The 16,344-nt window shown below is 47.8% G+C and overlaps 1 protein-coding gene across 5 annotated transcripts in view; it reads left to right on the top strand.

The window, feature by feature from the left end:
- The window catches only part of CABLES1 (Cdk5 and Abl enzyme substrate 1), a 110,367-nt gene that overhangs the window by 66,421 nt on the left and 27,602 nt on the right, over window positions 1-16,344 (top strand). For 3 of the 5 annotated variants that reach the window (XR_013443358.1, XM_036098089.2, XM_078060512.1), the window contains exon 4: window positions 4,477-4,554. The exons of 1 other annotated variant lie outside the window; for it this stretch is intronic. Coding sequence is in view for 3 of the 4 variants with exons in the window: in XM_036098089.2 (XP_035953982.2) it covers window positions 4,477-4,554 (78 nt within the window). In the remaining variant the exon portion in view is untranslated. Of the gene's footprint in view, window positions 1-3,999; window positions 4,266-4,476; window positions 4,555-16,344 lie in introns of those variants that run through there. One more of the 5 variants, XM_078060513.1, reaches the window with a different exon arrangement.

Raw genomic sequence — 16,344 nt, 5'->3', positions numbered from 1 at the left:
TCAACCCCTGACACCAACATTTGCAGGTGTGTTTTTTCTTTCTTCCTGGTCATGTAGGGAATGAACTACAGAATTGGGGAATGCAATATACATGCAAGCCCAATACCTAACGTAGACTCCTGGACACCCCTGGGCTGTGTTCATGCTCACCCACCATTGTTGCGAATGTGATTTTCTTTGCTCTAACTTTAGACGTTAGTAGCTTGTTTTTATGTCCTTAAGAGCATATTTCTGCTCTCATGGACTATTTTACCTGGGAGAGATTGAACTTTCTCACAGCCAAAAAAGATGCCCCAGGGTTGTGGAAATAGAACAGAAAGCCAGTTTTCAGCATTGGAGGGAACACTTGAGGGTCCAGGATGGCATGAGATCTTGCCTGGCTCTGGACTAACTAAGGGGTTGAGAGCAGATTTAATGACTGGTCCATGATGCTCTGTCAACCATGGGGCCCTTGTGCATCTCTTGGCTATTTAGAACACTCCAGTATCTCCAAGGCACTATGTGCCTTTGGAAGCTTTGTGACCGGAAGCCCTAGTTGCCTCATACCAGAAACACTTTTCTAAGCAAGGAACTGAAGCTATGTGAAGAAGAAAGATGGTGCTCTTAATGCATCCTGGAGAGGTTTGGAAAATATTGTGTATCCAGAAGCAGCTCTGCCCATGTGGGCTGCAGCCCTGGGAGCTTTTTCCTTTGTTTTGTTGCTGTTACTGTTTTTTCCTTCTCTGGCAGATGTTTGTATGGAAATGTGATCTTTAATTCCTTAAAGTCCTATCTCTCTGGAATTAATTCCTCTTTTGAAGTTATAATCTTTTATGTAATGCTTTCTGATCACCTTGACTCCAAGTCAAGTGTTAAGTGTCACAGAGGGGAAAATCATGTGGGCTTTCTGCATGCAATTTGGGCATACAAGAAATAACTACAGCGGTTGGAGGTGAACACATGGAGGTAGCCAGTTTCCGAAGTCCCCTGGAAATGGAATGTGGCTGTCTTGTGTCCTTCTTGACAACTACCATCTGATTTAATTCTTTCACAAATACAGACGCCCTTGAAGAAGGCAAACGAATCTGATTTTCTTGGGCGTCACCATGATGATGGATATTTCCCCATTACTTACAAAGTGGAAAGCTGCAAATTCACAGGAATCCTCCAGGTTTGGGACACAGCAGCTGGTCACGATGGGCCTCTCTTTAGGTTCACACTGCTCAGAGTTGCTCGTGGAGGAGATAGAAGGCAAGAGCTTGCCACTTGTTGATATTTGCCTGCTCTGGCTAAAGCCTGAAGCCCCTCCTGGATTTGGAGCTACTTCGGGAAACACATTGGATGTGTTCTTAGGAGCTCTGTTGGCTATTTCCAGCTCCCCAGGGCTTGAACAGCCACAGACTTGTGTCGAACTGCTGGCGGGTCTCTGCTCTGGATTCCTCCTCTGAACCCTGCATAACGTGGGAGTCAACAGGATGGTTCCACCCAGAAATGGAAGGGAAGTACCCAAAGATGCCGTGTTCTTACTTATCTCCTCCCCGCTCTGGCTGCTTGAGAATGGCCAACCGGAAAAGGACTAGCCCTACTGGATTGGTGGGAAACATTCCATATTCATAGTTGTTAAACTTGACCTGTGCAGTAGAATAACGTTTTTCTGAATGAGACTCAGGCTGTCAGCCTCTTCTCGACCTAAATGGTGAGGACCACACAGATGAGCACTCGTTTAGAGAACAGTGCAGCCCATTTGTTAATAGGCACGTTGTGGTTGGAACTTTGGAAAGAATAATTTCCCATGCATTTATGTTCTCTTGTTTTCTTGTTCTATTGGAAATGTCCAAACAAATTCAGTGTGGGAAGGAAGCACACGTTAGCACTAAGTAATGAAGAAAACGCACTAACACTAAGCCATTTGAGTTTGTTCGATACATTCCTTCTTCTGTGTTGCAGGAGACTTGGATGTTGAGCGCCTCGAGGAATGAGTAGTTCTAGGCTTTTCTCCTGGGTGGATGGCAGGGGTTGGTGGGGCTTATTTGGAGAACCTCTGTCCTTCCATCTGGGAAGGCGCTCAGGCTGAGCAGAGCAGGAGAATGAGGCACCGGCAGCTCTCATGTCAGGGTGGTTGTGATGGGTCACCCTCTGGCCCCACCCATTCCCAGCTTGGTCACCTGCAGGCCAGGCTGGAAAGCCACCCTAGAGAATGTGGATGAAGGCTGACTGCTTGGTGTCCAGGAAGTCCGTGGATACCCAGGCAACCCACAGGGGCAGACTCTTCTAGTAAGTCTTAGAGAACGGCAAAGCATCAGGGCACATGGTGCTTAAGAGCATGGCTTCAGATCCCCGACTGGTCTCACCTGCTAGTGTGTCCCCTTTGGCATGTCACTTAACTTGCTTTCATCAGTTGAAGCATTTAGAATTGGGCATCTGATGGATCCTTAGCATTGACTCTTATTGTGTCTGCGTAAGTAAACGTACACAGGCATTCCAGTGTCTAAATCTGCTGCTGGTTGCCCTGAGAGCCCGAGGAGGCTGCCTGGTGTTTAACAAGGTGGTGTGCTCATGATTTATTTAGCGCTTGTCCCTTGAGGCCTTAGTGGCCCACTCTGGATGTGGCACTCTTGTCCTTGCAGCAGTGACAGGGTTTGGGTCTGTGGTATCTGATGAGAAGCCTCTCCCTCGAGAGAGGAGAGACAGCTCTGTGTGAGGGTTACACATCTGTAGTCACGTGTCATCCCTCAGCTGCCGTTGGAGCACACCTTTGACGTCTTAGCAGGCCTGTGTGTTTTAGCACAGAGGTCTGAAGAGGTTCGGAATCCAGGAGCCATGCTGGTAAAACTTCCCTCAACTCAAGAAGGCGGTTCCCAGTAAAACTAGTTAATATTTATTGAGTGTCATTATTTGCCAGGCATTGCTCTGAGGGCTTTCCCAGTATAGACTTATTTACTCTTCACAGCATTCCTATAGGCTAGTTAGTAATTTTATCCTGTCCTTTTGGTCGAGGAAACTGAGGCTCAGAAGAGTTAGTAAGAGGTGCAAGGTCATACAAAGATGACACAGCTGATATTTGAGGCTGGAACCTGTTAACCACTGTCGACATGAATCACTGTGGGATGAACGGTTAGCCCTGGTCCTGCCTTCCCAGTGACGGGGACTCAGGGCCTGCTCTGAAGCACAGCATTGCCCACACTGTTTATGGAGGGGTTGCCATGTGGCCCACCCTTGGACTCACCCTCTGGAAGAGGAGGGAGGCAATGGTGAGCAGCCCTTTGTGATTGGTGTCCTCCTGGCAGTGGAAATAAAGAGCCGGAGAGAAAGGATCCAAAAAGGGAATGAGTAACTTGGTGAAGGGGGAGGAGATGCTTCCTGGGGCCATGACTTCTGAGCTAGGTTTGGAGGAATAAATAGGAATTCACTAAGCATACTAAGTTGGGCACAGCAGGCAGCAGGGTCTTTTAAAGGTGGGGGACAGCAAGTCCTTTAGCATGGATGGATGAATGATAGAGTGGCTGGGGTGGGGGTGGGGTGGTTTGTCCTGTTCGTTGAGACCGGAGAAGCAGAAAGAGCCAGAAGACAGAGGGCCTGCTTTGCCGTGCCAAGGAACCCAACTTTATACTGGGCAGGTAGACAATTTAATATCATAGTTGTAAAAATAAGGTCACAATCTCCAAACCTTGATGCAGTTATTAGGTTTTTTTTCCCTCTGATTTTATCATCATGATTATTGAAGAAAAATCTGATGTGTATTGCTACTGTGTTAAAGAATGTTGGGTTTTTAATCTCCTCCACTTGTTTCTCTTTTTTTTTTTATCAGCAATTCTCTTTGGCAAAAGTTATTTTCATATGCCAGGATAAGTACTTTTGAGAGTTGTTTTTTTTTTTTTTTATGTTTTCTTAAGTGGCCTTTGATTGCATAAGAGCATCATGCAGAACTGTTTCCAGTAGTATCTTTATAGCAGGAATGGAGGCTAAGACTGATTATGTAATTGTTCCCTTAATTTATTCTCAGAACCTAACATGCTGCCAGCATATAAAAAAAAACCCCAACGATCACAATGGCATCTGAGTGTCTCTTGCTCACGGTTTCTGGCACTATTGCTTTTGCATCGTTCACTGCAGAGGAGAAATGGATGGTTCCAGTGTGGCATGACTGTTGGCAGCACTGGGCGCCCCAGACTCATGGCTCTGTCTGTCCATCCTGCTGTGCAACCCACAGCCGACAACTCTCGCTAGAGAGGATTCGTGTGTACTCCTTAGAGACCCTCGCCAGCGTCTGGCATGTTAACCTTTGGGTAAGGAGAGGCGGCGGACTTCTGCTGCGCTGAGGTTGCATTTTGCAAGGAGCACAGAATACCATCTGTCAGAGGAGGCGCGGGAGTGTGCAAATATTGCTGTGAATTCCATGAATGCTTAATTGCTACAGTTGTTTCTTTTTTTTTAATTTAACAGTCTTTGCATTTAGTTTGTTTGTTTGTTGTTTGTTCTTTTTTTTTTATTTTTTAGAATAGTCCTTATCAGTGGCAGAAGATCCTTCTGTAGTATATTTTCAGTGCTGCCCTATCGTGACAGTGCCCAAGTTGGGTATGTATCTGCATGCTTGCTTTATAGTTCTCTGGGTGAAAAGTTGTGACACCATGTGCGTAATGTGGTTGGCCTTCCCATTTCAAAGAACTTGCCTTGCTTTGACACTGCAGATTCAGTACTTGTAAATTTGAAAGAAAGAAAGCTCCACTTTCTTTTCAGCCAGAAAGCTTCCTTGTTATTTTGTGTGTGTGTGTGTGTGTGTGTGTGTGTCCTCACCATGTGGCCTGCTGTTTCCAAATGTGCATTTTGTCACCTCTTCCAATACTGTAAAGCAAGAGCAATCCGGGGACCCACCCCATTCCTCAGGGCCATGTCGACTTTTGGAGAAAGGTAGGTGAAGAAAGGAATCAAAACAAACCATGTGAACGTCCTGCCTCTTGCATCTTGGGCTTGGGGCTGGAAACTGACCAGCAAGCTGGAGCAAATAACAAAGCAAAATGGTACCAGGAACAGACCTATGTGATTCACCACAGGCCAAAGGAACGCTTACTTCTCTAGCTCAACAAGCCCTTCCTTTTGCTCTGAAGAAAAGTAGGTAAGTGAGGCTCTGTCCTTGCAGAGCCTCCCCTTTACTCCCCATGCCAAACTCTGTGTTCATCTCCTCTGAGTCTTTGCATCCTTGCCCCTCACCTGTCACTGCATCCGGTGTTTGTTGTCAGGGAGCTGCTGGTATTTAGGGTAGGACAGCTCACCCCATAGGATGCCAGGAATCTTGCGGGATGTAGGCTCTGGCCTCTACAAACGAAATGCTGGAATTGCCCCCTAGACACTGTGACAATGACACACTACCCACTCATGACCATCGCCCCAAGGGACGGCAGTGTGGCCCCTGGTGCTGATTCACCATTTATTCATCTTCCACCATATTGCACGAGCTCTCCCCTGGTCATGCCTGTTCACCATGGCTTTCCCTCCCCCCACCGTAGACCTGTCAGACTCGCACCCGTTCAACTCACCACGGTCCTTATTTGTACTCTACACCGTAAGCTTCATCGAACAGAAAGTAGCACATCATCTTCTTCATGGAATTCTGACTCAGTCATTTATTAGACGTGTGCCTTAAAGAGTAGCAGTAATCTTACTGTTGATTGAGCACACACTTTGTGCTGGTCCTTTTCACTCCCTGCATCTTTACAACAGCCTTGCAAAGTAGGCGTTCTCGAAAAAGTAACAGCAAACCCTTCAGGTCAGGGGTTCAATGATCACCTGGGCGTGGCCGGCAGAGCTGCCCACAAGAGACCTCATGAGGAGGCTTGCGTGACCTTACCAACCTGCTGTGGTCTCAGGATTGGCTGCACCTGAGAGCAGGCTTATTCCCTGTGGACACTAGGTGGTACCAGCTCACAGACCTCTGCGTGACCCAGAAGGCCGGTTCATTAATCTTACACAAATAATCGCCCCAGGGCCCAGATTATTTCAGTGTGACCAGTCTGTGAGCACATTTCCAGGGAGATCTGAATCAGCCGTGGAAGGCTGTGTGCAAGTATGTCCTCTCATGGCCAGCTTGGATGGCCACTGTGGGGTTGGCCTTATTTTTCTATTTTTCTGGGCTTCCCTTGCTGACCTTTCTGATTGATGTATTCTTCCTTTGGCCATGGTCCATTTGTTCATTTATTGAGTCCTTTTATGTGACTAGATGCTGGGATAAAGATGGGCCTGGTTCCTGTCTCCTGGAACTTAAAACCAAGAAGGGGAGACATGTTAAAATTTCACATACAACTAATTACCACTTTTAATTAAGACTAAAGATGTTCGGTCAGGTGACTGCCAACTCTTCCTGGCTGAGAACTCATTCGGTTTCTGTAACATAATCTGACTTCTCTGTGCTTTTGTCTTAGAACTGTTCATGTTTGTTTCATTCTGGAATGGTGCCTTTATTTCCAAGTTCTGGGGCCCCCTCACTATGGTACCCAAGTACTTATCCCCATTTTATAGATAGGACCACTGATCCTCAAGAGTTATGGTCTCAAACATCACCTTTGGGCCAGAATGGGAATTTGAACACAAGTCTGTCCAGCCCTGGGACTTTCCATGACTCACTCTGGCCAGTAGGCAAAACAAGTTCCATATTCACAGAAAGCCATCTGTGAAATGGAGCTTTTATTTTAACTGCCTCACAGAGGTGAACTAAGACAGGGTGACTGACTTTACGAGGTCCAGCACAGCACCTCGCACAGAGGTAGATGGGGCCAACTTGTCAAGGACCCCAAATTTCTTTTTTTTCTTAAGATTTTATTTATTTGACAGAGAGAGACACAGCGAGAGCGGGAACACAAGCAGGGGGAGTGGGGGAGGGAGAAGCAGGCTTCCTGCAGAGCAGGGAGCCCGATGCGGGGCTCGATCCCAGGACCCCGGGATCATGACCTGAGCCAAAGGCAGATGCTTAACGACTGAGCCACCCAGGCGCCCCAAGGACCCCAATTTCTTAAGTAAACGCAATGTGGGGATCGATGAGGGGAACTTGGGAGACTTGTAGTTTTCTGCTCGGGCGAATCACTCGCCTCTGTGAGCCTCTACTTTTGTTCCTCTGTAGGATGGGGATTGCAAGTTACTACCGGTGTCGTTAACTTTGAAGATCACTGCATTTTACGCAGAGCTCATGGGAACACATTTTAACTTAAACTGCCCAGGAAGAGATCACCCAGACTATCTTTGTTTGATATCCTTATTAGAAATGCGTGGTCCTCCCCATCTTTGACACCTGGAGGAAATGCTAGCTGGCCACCAGGGTGCGGGGAGAGGGGTGGCTGTCACTGCCTGGGTCTCCTTGACTCCCGCTGGGAGGGCCCCGTGTGTTACAGGGGCGATGGCAGAGGGTGGCCGGCTCGCTCAGCTCTCCTGCTGCTTGCCCCAGAGGAAGCAGCAAAGTGTGTTTAGGGGGATCACAGGGCATAAACTTTAGATCTTTGACATGAATAAACTCTACTCCTTCAAACTTTACAAATGAGGAAACCAAGGTGCAGTAAGGTTAATTTTCTGTAACAAAAAAACACCGGGTCCTTTGTAATGCCTGACAGAGAAAAGAATATGCCTGTTTCTGTAGTATATTCTGCTTAAGAACTCACACAAGAAACTACGAACACCATTCAAAATATTGTAATTTAGCAGCAGGATGAAGAAGCAGTTCTGCTTTGTAAATTTTTTGATGAGTAGACATCCTATTCATGAATAACTGCCACTTAAAATTAGGATTGTTTTTATTAAGTATTGGGAAATCGCTATACTCGAGTAGTTAAAGTATTTATACTGGTAAATTATATACATACATACTTTACGGTACTTTAGTTCATGCCTGTATTAACTAATACCTTTCTGCTGGAGTTCTCGGTGTGACTGGGACACAAATCCTAGCATTGCAGGGGTGGGAAGGATTTCAGAGATGACGTGGCCTGGCCTCCTTGCTTCATAGCTGGGGCCCCTCGGGCACAGGGGTGGACGCCCAGCAGAACCAGCAGCTCCAGAACCCAGTACTCCAGCCACCTTAGCCCGTTGACTTTGTGGTTTCTGGTCGCCATTTTTCTGTTGTGCTTATGCACGTGGACTGAGCCACAGGCGCCTGATTATTCCAGACAAGCGTAAACCCCCCTGCTAAAAGGAATGGTGTCCAGCTCCAACTTCATAAGGAAGTTTTAAAAACAGGAAACTCAGAAGTTCATCCAGTGTGTACTTGAACCTCTTTTACGAGGAAAGCATCTATCAGGATGGCCTTATCTCTTTCCGGCTCTGTTTTCTGGCTTCTCCGGCTGCGCTGGAGCTTCCCAAGTCTGGCTCTCACGTCTTGGCTGGCCCTGACCCCAAAGCTTTGTTCTTGGTTTTAAACTGAACTGAGCACTTACTTGGGCTCCTGACATCAGTTGACCACAGCAGACAGGCCAGTCTCAGGAGAGGTTTTACTATTTATTCGTTCACTTACTCATGCGTTTCTTCTGCTCCTATGGGTACAAGGCCTTGATGGAGGCTGGGAGGGTATAGGGATGAGTAAGACCCACTCTTCAGGAGCTTATTATCGAGCTGGAAGCCAGACATGTAAACAACCAAACCAGCACAACTTGGGAGTCCCAGAGAAGTGCTACGGAGTGCTTTAACTGCCCCCAGATCTTTATCAATGCCCACATTTATATTGTATCTGCTATTGGCAGTAAAAGCCAAGAGCTTGCTGTGTAAGTCTCCATCCCCTCCCAAGGATATTGCCACCCCTGCCTGCCTCCTGAGTAGAAATTCAGGCACTACTACCGCACAGCAGGATTCACTCATTCTCCCACAGACCCTGTCAAATCTACTATGTGCCAGGCACTGTTCTAAGCAGTAGGCATACAGTGGTGAACATGAAAATGTCTCTTGACTCGTCACCCTCTGAGGGTAGGAGACCACGAACCAGCTAATAAAGACACTGACCATCAGATGCAAGAACAAACAATGAAGTGAGTCCTCGGCAGTGTGCAACTGGAGCACAGAGTAAGGTGCTCAGGGAACTCAGGGATCAGGGAGTGCTCCCCAGAGACAGCAGCTCTTAATCAAGACTTAGAAGTATGAGGTCTTGGAGAAGCGGAGAAAGATTTTCCAGCCTCACCGTTGACTTCTGAGGATATAGAAGGTGGTCTGGCCCCTTGTGAACTTCTTGGGGGTGGGGTGGGGTGGGGATTCTCTATAACGCCTGGCACGTTGAGAGAATTGGGTAAAGCACCATCCCCGCGGGACCCCCCTTGCTGACCCACACTGCAGCGGTTTGCCCTAGGTAGTGAGGGGAGGGGGTAGAGACAGAAGTGAGCTGTCCTGGATGTCACGGCCACAGGTCCATCACTCAGCCTGCCCCAGGTCTCAGTTCATACAGTGTGGAGGTTTGACTAGACTCTCCAAAGATCCTGCACACTCCATTCTCATCCTTGTCAATTTTGCTAATGTGGAAGCTGTTAAGTATGGTTGAATGAGGAGTTTATGAATGAGGCATGCTGTTCACACTTTCCATCCACCGACAATCAGCTGCTTTTAGAGCTCCTATCTGAATAATGATTCTCCATTCAATTTTTTAAAATTTGAGGTTTTTTTTTGCTTTTGTTTTTGTTTTTTTAAGCACAGGTCTGGTGACTTTGCAGTTTTGTTTGGTACATGGTCTCCCGGTGTGGGCTCATTTGGGGTCATTTTGCACGCCATCAGGCTTATACTTCCAAGTTGACAGTAGAATCATTAACAGTGATTTCTAGAGCTCCTGCTTAAAGCAGACTGCTCTGGTTGTTTAGCAAGTACTGTACTCGTCAAACTGTTTTTTCCTGCCTTGATTCATAGATAAAGATACTTGAGAAAAAGAGCCTATTTCCTTAGGATTCGCTGATTAGGTAGTCCCACATCTGTGTGAACACAGTAATGGTAGGAACACAAGCTGAAGCATAAATAAGGCTTATGGTATGTCAGGCGCCATGCTAAGGGCTTTTTATACATTTGCTCATTTAATCTTCGCCAGAAGCTCATGAGGTGGGTTCTGGAATTCTCAGTTTGCGGGTACGAGGTTGGGGCAGACTGGCGTAGCAGTGGTGGCCGAGGTAGGAGGGAGGGTGGGCAGGCAGACCGCAGGCTCAGTGAGGTGCTGTGTTCTCTGCTTTGGGGCAGACAGACCCCACAGGAGCAGTTCCGAAAGCACTGACGCATAGCTGAGAGCCGAGTGTGTATTTTTTTTCACTGTCATGCCCTGTGGCTCTGCCTGCTGGCTCAGGACCAGTGACCGGTGCGGGACGCTGGCTGGCTAGTGCGTATCTGGGTGCTGGTGGAGCTCTGTGTATGTGCCCTAGGAGGGCCACGTCCTGGGGACCCAGTGGGCTTGGTGCTGGGTGGTGACCTTCCAAAGGCTTTGGAGGTTGCCACTTCACCCTGCAGCCTGGCTCCTCCAAGGGCAAACCCCAGGCATCTCTGGGTGGAGTCTTGGGTGAAAATAATCTGTGATTCCCCTCATCTGAATGTTTGTTGGCTAGAGAATAGGAGGGTCCATAGAGAGTGGGGAGGAGGTCGCATGATGCAGGTATCAGCGTGGTGCGACACCCAGGCTGCGTGTGGGCGTCGCTGGTTCAGGATCCTGAAGTGCTGCTTGCTCAGGTCTCCCCAGTACCCACCCAGCGCTGGCCAGGTCACCCCACAAACACCACCAGGAAGCGATTCAGGGACTGGTAAGGGTCTTCTTCCTGTCTTTACACCATGCTGGAAAATGCTGCTCTTTGAGAAATTGTGCTAAGTAGTTACATTAGCACCAAACATGTCTTTCCTTCACAAAAGGATTGGTGACAGGGCTTTTTTTTTTTTTAATAGGCTTTCTTGCTTGCTTAATGAGCTCTCTTCTTTCTTAAAATATCATTTGATTTACAGAGTTTGCGTGCATACAGCACTTCAAGAAATAGCATCTGTTAGATAAAACAAGATGCTTCTGATAACTGTCCTTCGTTCCTGCTCTTCCAGTTTAGGAACTCAGAGTCTTGCCGTGGCTCTGATGGGCACGGAGGGATGGAGTGCAGGGTGGGATATGCTCAGACAACAGGATCCTCCCTGACTGTTAGGGGGAGGCAGTGGACTTAGGGTGGTCCACAGAATGTCCAGGAAATAGAAAGCAGTATAGACACCCAGGAGCGACCCAGTGGGAGGCAGTGCAGCTGGGACAAACTTGCGGCCACACTCTGGGCTTCTCCTGTGGAAACGCTGCTGTGGATGTCTCCACCCCACAGTTGCCAGAAGCTCTGACCCCCGGCTCCACTCCATGTTACTTCCGCCTCCAGCCTCCACGTGAGGGCTTGGGCTCAGCTGAACGTAGGCCGCCTCTGGGCGTCTGGGAAATGTAGTCTTCGGCCTTCCTGGGTACTGTGGGCCCGTCTGCCGTCTCTGCCATTAGTGGCTCACTGGAGAATCCACCTGTCCCCACACTGAATCTGTGGAGGCCACCAAAGGACCCCAGGCCCTAACCCGGCATCAGTCCCAGGAGGGAACCCTCAGGATGTAAGGGTCCCTTTACTCTGCCCCACCCCTCACCCCCTGCAAACATGCTTCCCTGAAAGAGGAAACTCTTAGTGTTTTCAAACAGGTGTGTAGTTTGTAAAGAAATAGAGGGAAATGGCAGAAAGGAACAAAAAGACCTTGCATTTACCCAGGTAAATACTCATTCCAGTGTTCATTCTTTCCCAAACTTCTAAATTTCCCAGTGGCTGTGTTTTGGTTTCATCCTGAAGAACTTGCTCTTCCTTTACTATTTCTTTAGTATGGATCCATTGCTTCAAGTTTTTTTTTTTTTAAGATTTTATTTATTTATTTGACAGAGAAACAGCGAGAGAGGGAACACAAGCAGGGGGAGTGGGAGAGGGAGAAGCAGGCTCCCCGCAGAGCAGGGAGACTGATGCGGGACTCGATCCCAGGACCCTGGGATCATGACCTGAGCCGAAGGCAGTCGCTTAACTGACTGAGCCACCCAGGTGCCCCCATTGCTTCAAGTTTTATTGGAAAATGTCTTTGTTTCACTTTCATTTTGTTTTTATTGTTTTTTTTTTTTTTTTTTCAATTTTATTGAGAAGACAATGTCTAATCAGACTCTATACATCTCCAAATCCCAGGCGAAAGCAGCACCCCCAGCCCTGCAGCCTCCCAGCCCTGGGCCCGAGACTGGTCCTCCCAGCCCCCTCGGTTCTCACCAGTGCCACTGCGGACTCCTGACCACAGCCCTCAGCCGGGACTAGTGTTGAGTTTAGGAAAATAGGATACATGGGAGCCCTCACACCCTGGATGCTTGTCGTTTTTGCAGCTCTAGGTTTATGACCCCTGCTGAAAGCCTCTTTTGTGGTTTTCTAGACTAGTGAGCACAGAGACAGGGCCTTAGGCTCTGGCCTCAGTTCTCCTCTCAGACCCATCTTTTTCCCATGGCCACTCTTGTTGGCCTTAGTAGGATGCCCGGCTCCATGACAGGTTCTCCTTGTCTTTGGGGCATTTATACTTGGTGCAGAGTTTGAAAGACTATTCTTGCCCCGCATACTGGAGCTTCTTACTGATGGAACTCAGACCTCTCCTCCAGGGCCCTTTCTCAGGCCACCCTCATAGTCCCCCTAATGCCCTGCCTCAAGGCCCTACTAAGAGGCCACTCGTGTTCCATGGTACCTTAGGCCTGTCTGAGCACTTAACAAATACATTTTAACGTCTTTGTAATTTATCCTTAACCCTCCTTGAGGGTGGATTGTCTTAGTTCTCAAGGCATCACTCACACTGCAGTGTGCATAGTAGACACTGTATTTGTTGAATGAATCATACAAATGGTATTTCTGAGGACTGTGTCTCTAGACTTTCGAGAATGGCTAATATTATGACTATATCATTGCCCCCCAAAATGATGGCCAGACTGTCTGCCTCAGCAGGAGCAGGTGCTCCCTGGGGTCCTCAGCCTGGCACCCCATCCCTGTGGGCATCTTGATAGGAATGGCAGCACTGGACGGGCAGTCAGAAGGAGGGGCCTGGAAGATGCCAACAAGGATGATCGGTCATGGACCTCTGCGCCCTGCTTTTCTGCAAATAACTGTCATGGCCACAATGAAAGCTGCTAAGTCTATGGTGACTAAAGGTGGGGTCAGGGTGAACCCAGATGCAGGTGCTAAGCTCCAACTAGGTTCCCTCCCCTGACCTACCCAGCCAGACGACTCCTCAACATGTTAGCTTCACCAACACCATGGATCACTTGTGCTGTGCTCCTTGAGTTGCTCACAAATACTAACACCCCGAATATTAAACCCAGGAATGCCAAGGGCCTTTTGCTGATGTCACACTTGGTCTGCCCAAGCCCCATCAAGTTTCCTGGCTTTCAGCTGGCTGGCTTTTCCAGCCCTTGATCAACATGTGATTTTCCTTTCATATATACTGCTTTTGCTTAAAGCAAGGGACATCTTTGAGTTGACTTTTGCACAGAGTTAGAAGGGGTTAGAAGGGGTTGGTTTTCCCAGGCCCAGTACTACCCATGGGGCAGTAGGGAGCTTCATCTTGTCACTGGTGCCCTTTCCATGTTGGGTGAAGTGAAGCTCTGCCTTGGTCCTTCCCACCACCCACTGACACCTTCACACAGTGGTGTGTGGTCTGGTCCTCACTGTCTGGCCTTTTCTGGGGCCCAGCATGGCCATGTCTAATCAGGCACATGTGTTGGGAAGATGTTAGGATTTACTTGCATGCTTAGACTGAAGACTGGCTTACAGGCTGCGCTAACTCCTTTCAAGTAAATTGCAGTTGGGCCCGAGTCCCACTAATCATTAACAAGGGTGAGTTGTCATCATTCATAACAGCAGGCTTGTGGGCTGAGCTCAATGAGCAAAAACCACTTCCAAGGGTGTAGAAGCCCCTCCTGGACATGAGGGCATTGCCACTTCTCGGGGTATCCCCAGGCTAACTCACTAAAGGATACGTGACCCAGAAGATTCGCCACGTGCTATTTCACGAGTTCAGTGGTAAGGAGCACACTTCAACTCCAAAGATAGATCTTTAGAGCTAGAAGGGACTTGGAGACTGTTCAGTCCTGTGGTTTTCAGACTTTTTTTTTTTTTCTTTTTGCTGAAGAAACCATTCCTCCAATACAAGTTTACGCAGAATGCCCATAAATAAAATAGCTAACCACAGTTATTCCAGAAAAGTGAGTGGGAATGAGAAGCCCACTCATTTTCACTCCATTCTTCATGGTCCCAGTAGGAAAACCACAGTCCTCCATCCTGTCTTTGGTGCTGAGGGGCATCTGAAGCCAAGGAGCATAGGATGTGTGGGATAGAGCTGGCAGTCAGGCAGAATCCTCAGTCCCAGCACATTAATTAGCTTTGCTGGTCCCAGGCCCACTCATCTGTAAAACTGGCTATGATGTCAGCCTCGGAGTTTTGAGAGTATTAAATATGAAAGCTCTGAGCAGTCTGCCAGGCCGTACGTAGTAGGTACTCATTAAATGTTCACTTCGGTTCCGTTTTTGTCGAGTCACAGAGTTATTTCATTGTTCTTTTTAAGTCTGCCCCAACACAGCAAATCTCAATCCGATTTTTGATGAGTTACCCAGCCCTGTTTCTACAAACACAAGGGATTCATCTTCAGATCTGCTTTTACCTGGTCTTTAAATTGTTTTCCTTAGTGGTACATGCTTATTTTTAAAAATCTAGAATGTGTGTGAAAATGAAAGGAAGGTAAAACTTACTGAGCCCTTACCTCCTGAACAAAACCTTCATTAACATTTTGGCCTATTTCCTTCCAGTCTTTTTTTTTTTTTCTCTTATCCCCTAGTACATGTGCTTGTATGGAATATGAGGAGCTGATTGTTTTGTTTTGAACTCTCTTGCTGGTGGGAAGAAGCTTTGCCAAATCCCACCTTTCAAAACAAGCTATTGGAAGCTGGTCACTGAGAAGAGGAACAGATGTTGCCCGTCTCTTTCACTATAACTGTAACATCAAACCTTCCCATAGCTGTAAACACTCTTCTCAGATTAAGCTTGTAAATTATACTATTTTCTGGGAAGAGTCCCAGCCTTAAACCAGCTCCCCTTCTCTCAACCAGCAGTTTGCCAAGGCCCGATGGAGTCTTTTTGCCTTTTATCCACATGAGTCACTGCCTTCTCTTTTCTAGTGTGGATCTGTGGTTTGGCTTGGCAACCCTTTGCTTACAAAATAAATTGCAAGTAAGTTTCCCGACTCTCTTAAGTAGGCAGACCCCACCTGATAAACAGCTCAGCCACACCTCTACCTAAGACCACTGCTCTCTCCTCTTCGGCGTCGGCCCTGTCCTCTGGGCTGCTGTGCTATCACCCTGGGATCAGGAGCTGCCAAGCAATCTATGGGTTCAGAAGTAGAGAGAGGGGAGAAATTGTGAGACAGGAACAGCTTAGGAGTGAGGATCCTGGGGTCCTGAGAAGGAAAAGGAGGTCCAGAGAGGGAAGTGGAAATAATGCAAACTTGACCGCCTTTAAAGTGTTGCTGAAGGTCAGCCCCAAACCAGGAAACCATGAGAGAGACTCCACTTTTTCCTGTTTCTTCACCCTCTTACACACCTCTGACCTGTTGCTCCTGAAACCAGAGCTCTTGCTTTACTATGGGGCTAGTTCGGTGACATTATAGGCTAAAAGAGCACACTGTGGGCTGATCTCCATTTGCAACATCATTTCAGTGGGAAATGCGTTCTGAGTTCCAGAAGGGCAACTCAAAAGCTTTGGAACACAACCCACTGGTGAGTGAGAGACTACAGGCCTTGTATTGAGGGCCAGTCCCAGGACTGTCTCTGCATACGGGGACTGACACAAGTGCCCAGATGCACTTTATTTACTGAAACTGGTATCAGTAGGTATTTCTGTATATAGGGATCCAATCAGAAGGAAGTAGCAGTGAACCCAGTTAACTTGTGACTCAGAGTTATGTAAAATAACCACACCGGATGATTCCAGCATGATGATGTGTGTGTAGGAACGGACCCATTCAGATAACCAGACCTGACTGAATGGTAGTGACTGGGTTCACTTACTACGGATATATATGAGACCATGTGGTGAAGAACATGGCTTCGCAGCGCAGCACAAGCTACCTCTGGGGGCATGTTTTAACAGCAGTGTCCAGGGTTGCCTGGGTGGCTCAGTCATTTGAGTGTCCGACTCTTGGTTTTGGCTCAGGTTTTGATCTCAGGGTCATCAGACCGAGCTCCAAATTGGCTCCACACTCAGCGGGGAGACTGCTTGAGATTCTCTGCCTCTCCCTCTATGTCCCCCCCACCCCCCGCCCCACCTCCCCTCTCGCTCTCTCTCAAATAAATAAATCTTTTTTTTTTTT

Source organism: Halichoerus grypus, chromosome 13 (genome assembly GCF_964656455.1).
Source record: "Halichoerus grypus chromosome 13, mHalGry1.hap1.1, whole genome shotgun sequence".
Lineage (NCBI taxonomy): Eukaryota > Metazoa > Chordata > Mammalia > Carnivora > Phocidae > Halichoerus > Halichoerus grypus.
The sequence above is the reverse complement of the archived record's forward strand: the minus strand, read 5'-3'. Positions and strand labels throughout refer to the sequence as shown.